The sequence below is a fragment of the Drosophila nasuta genome, chromosome 3 (genome assembly GCF_023558535.2).
Source record: "Drosophila nasuta strain 15112-1781.00 chromosome 3, ASM2355853v1, whole genome shotgun sequence".
Taxonomy (NCBI): domain Eukaryota; kingdom Metazoa; phylum Arthropoda; class Insecta; order Diptera; family Drosophilidae; genus Drosophila; species Drosophila nasuta.
This window is the reverse complement of record NC_083457.1, coordinates 12,727,751-12,730,944: the sequence shown is the minus strand read 5'-3', so window position 1 is coordinate 12,730,944 and position 3,194 is coordinate 12,727,751. Positions and strand designations below refer to the sequence as shown.

The 3,194-nt window shown below is 42.2% G+C and overlaps 1 protein-coding gene across 1 annotated transcript; it reads right to left on the bottom strand.

Annotated features, from left to right (window-relative positions):
• Positions 1 to 761: 761 nt before the first annotated feature.
• LOC132791273 (cytosol aminopeptidase-like) lies at positions 762 to 2,790 on the bottom strand. The gene has a single exon (XM_060800130.1). It carries the CDS (start codon positions 2,614 to 2,616, stop codon positions 1,036 to 1,038), a length of 1,581 nt encoding a protein of 526 aa, XP_060656113.1. The 5' UTR covers positions 2,617 to 2,790; the 3' UTR covers positions 762 to 1,035.
• Positions 2,791 to 3,194: the final 404 nt, after the last annotated feature.

The window sequence follows — 3,194 nt, the reverse complement described above, 5'->3', positions numbered from 1 at the left end:
CAAGTTGTACGCATAAATAAAACATGTCAGGCGAGTGCGAGCCTAACTGACTTGCGGCTGTCGACTCCTATGTACACACACATACACCCCGCCCGATCCCTACTAGGATCCATATCCATAACCCCGACTCACGCGATTTTTGTAGGCAACACGCATAGCACTTGACAAAGGTTCCTAATGTGGGGACCAAAACAATTAGTTGTCGACCGGGCAAAAAGCGACTGTTGATAAGCCTTAACTATGTGCAATAAACAAGTATTTTATAAATACTTTAGTTTTCACAACTGTCCCATCAATCTAAAGAAATGAGAATGTGAAGCTACTATATTTAACACAAAAATCAATGCAGAAATTATAAGAAATATGTATTGTTAAAAGATATTTTTATGACTTAACTAAATAAGTATATGCAATTATAGTGTGTAATAATAAACTATTTGAACTATTTCAGCTTTTAAATCCAAGGAAAAAAGCTCTAGCTCTAGTGTTTTATATTGCATCAACTGGATTGTTCAAATAATATCTATGCTCATCTTGTAACTTCCTCTGTGATCAGCTGAGGAACTTAGCAAATAAAAGTTTTATTAAGCATATTATTCTATTTTTGTTCTCATTGGAATTAATATTAAATTTTGTTTATCTTGAAAATTCGCATTGTTTGGATTATTTTGAGTTCTATTTGCAAATTTCATTGCAAAAATTCGTGTTACAAATTTTTACAACTATTTAAACTGAACAAGGTAACAAAAACAGATTTACTATTCAAATTGTCAATTAGGTATTATTACAATGTATTGAAGATTACATTTTACATTCTTATTTATTCTTTGTAAGTAATTAATATTCAGAGATTTCTTAAACATCGTACGTAGATTATTATTACATAAGTAAATAGCAATTGAAAATCATACCCTTTAAAAATCATCCATTATAAGACATAAACTGGGACGATTACGAAAACGAAAAGACACTCAAAACCAAAATCTGTCAAATCTCTACAAACAATTTCGTACACAAATCTAATACACTAAAAAGTCACTTCAGGGCCATCTGGTGGAGGAACTGAATAATGGTGCGAGTTGGTCGACCGCTCATGCGACCCTCCAGAAGATAAAGTGGCGTACCGTGTCCACACAACATTCCGGTGCCCTTGGAGTCAATATGCGCAAAGTCCGCGCAGTTGACCAGCGATTGGAGCACTGCGGCACCCAGGCAAGAGGAGGCGGGTCCTTTGCCTTGATTGCACAGATCGTAGGTCATGCTGGGTCCGACGAGTTGCTTGAAGTGCTTCCAGAGTGGCATGCGCCACATGCGATCGCCCGTGAGGGAGCCGGCTTTCTTGAACTGCTTCCACAGTGTGGTGCGATTGGTCCACACGCCCGTTGCTGCTGCACCCAGTCCGAATTTCACTCCCCTGGCATAGGTGCCAATATCTACCAGCGTCGAGGGTTTCTTAGCACTCTGGGCATACAAAAGGGGATCGGCCATCATTGCAATGCCAGCCAGAGCCGTGTTCTTGACGCCCAACGTTGTGCCATTCATTAGGGTTATTACATCGCCCGGCTTGACAGCCATGCCCGATGGCATATTCTCGCAAAGAGGGAGCACAGCGGACACATTGATGGGCAGCGACAAAGCTGCCGCCGCTCGAATGGCAGCCACAACAGTTGCAGCTCCACTCACCGATGCACGGTTCTTGTCCATACCGTTTTTCTCCTTCAGGCACAACCCGCCACTATTGAAGGTCAGACCTTTGCCAAGCAGCGTGATGGCTTTGTCTTCCGGGGAGGCGCCCACATAGTTGATCTCGAGGAGAACTGGTGGCTCACATGAGCCTTTGGCCACCATCAAAAACGAGTTGAGGCCTTGCGCTTCGATCCAGTCCATGGTGCGCACCTCGACTGATACACCACAGGGACACAGGGCATCAATGGTGGCCTGAGCAAAGATTGTGGGCGTCATGTGGTTGCTTGGCGTGTCCGACAAACGACGCGCCAAGTTCTGCGATTCTGCCTTGAAGAGTCCTCGCGTCCAGGCATCGACACCTTCTGTGCCATACAGCTCCACTTTGGGTATAGAGTGGCGCTTGTTTTTCAATTTGTTGGTGTTGTAACGCCACACGGCCAAGGCTGCTCCCTCGGCTGCCTGTTCGGGGTACTCCATGCCATCGACGTAGACGATTTTGCAGCCATGCAACTGCAGGAATCTAGCGCCAGCTGCGGCCGCAATACGTGTATTCTCCATGCCCAGATCGATGTTTTCCTCCTCATCGAGACCTGCGTTCTGTGGACCTACGCCAATGACGGCCACGCTTGAGAACTCTTTGTCCACATTGCTAAACATTCGTCCTTTGCCCAACTCTCCGGTCATACCCGACTCCCGCACCAATTCTGATATTTTTCCACTCACACGATCGTCAAACTTCTCACCGCCCGACGTCAGCTGGGGATCTTTCTCGCCTGACTTCAGGTATAGCCCGATTACAACGCCATTCATGCTATCGCATTTGGTCCGCATCTGCGTATACCTAGCACATGGTGCCTGGGACGCAATGCGACTCATTCGAAATAAATTCAAGGCGGATTTACTATAAACTGTGGCCTGTGATTTTGCCATTTTAATTGTTTTTTTTATATATCTTTTCTGATTTAGAATACGCTCTCCAACAATATAGATATATGTATTAAATAGTTGCACTTTAATTTTAACAATTTTTCGAAAGGTTACAAAAAAAAAACTGTGTTTTAAAAATATTAAGCGCTAAGCATTTAAATACACTGAATATACTGAACTGACTGAGGAACATTTCCAATCGGTCCCTATGAAAATCGAGTTGAGTTGGAAGTTTAAATCTGGTGAACTGAGATGGGAATTATTTCTTAATATAAAGCTATCGAAAATATTTTCTTTTCATTTTATAAACGGAAGTGAATTATAAACAAGTAAGAAAGTTACAGTCGAGTTGGCTCGACTGTGAAATACCCGCTACCCATTTTAAATGAAAGCAAAATATTGCGGTATTTTTTCAAAATATACCAAAATACAAATATACTAAAAATATACCAAACTGTGTATTTGTTATATCGATATAGTACCACATTCAAAATATACCAAAGGCGCCACAATATATCGAATTGTCAGCCAAAGCAACTAAGACCACTAGTAAGTAGGCGTTTTTGCCAATACAAAAGTAT

Bases quoted from the DNA above. Each gene is read 5' to 3' on its own strand.
- LOC132791273 (XM_060800130.1), bottom strand. From the start codon at position 2,616: ATGGCAAAATCACAGGCCACAGTTTATAGTAAATCCGCCTTGAATTTA.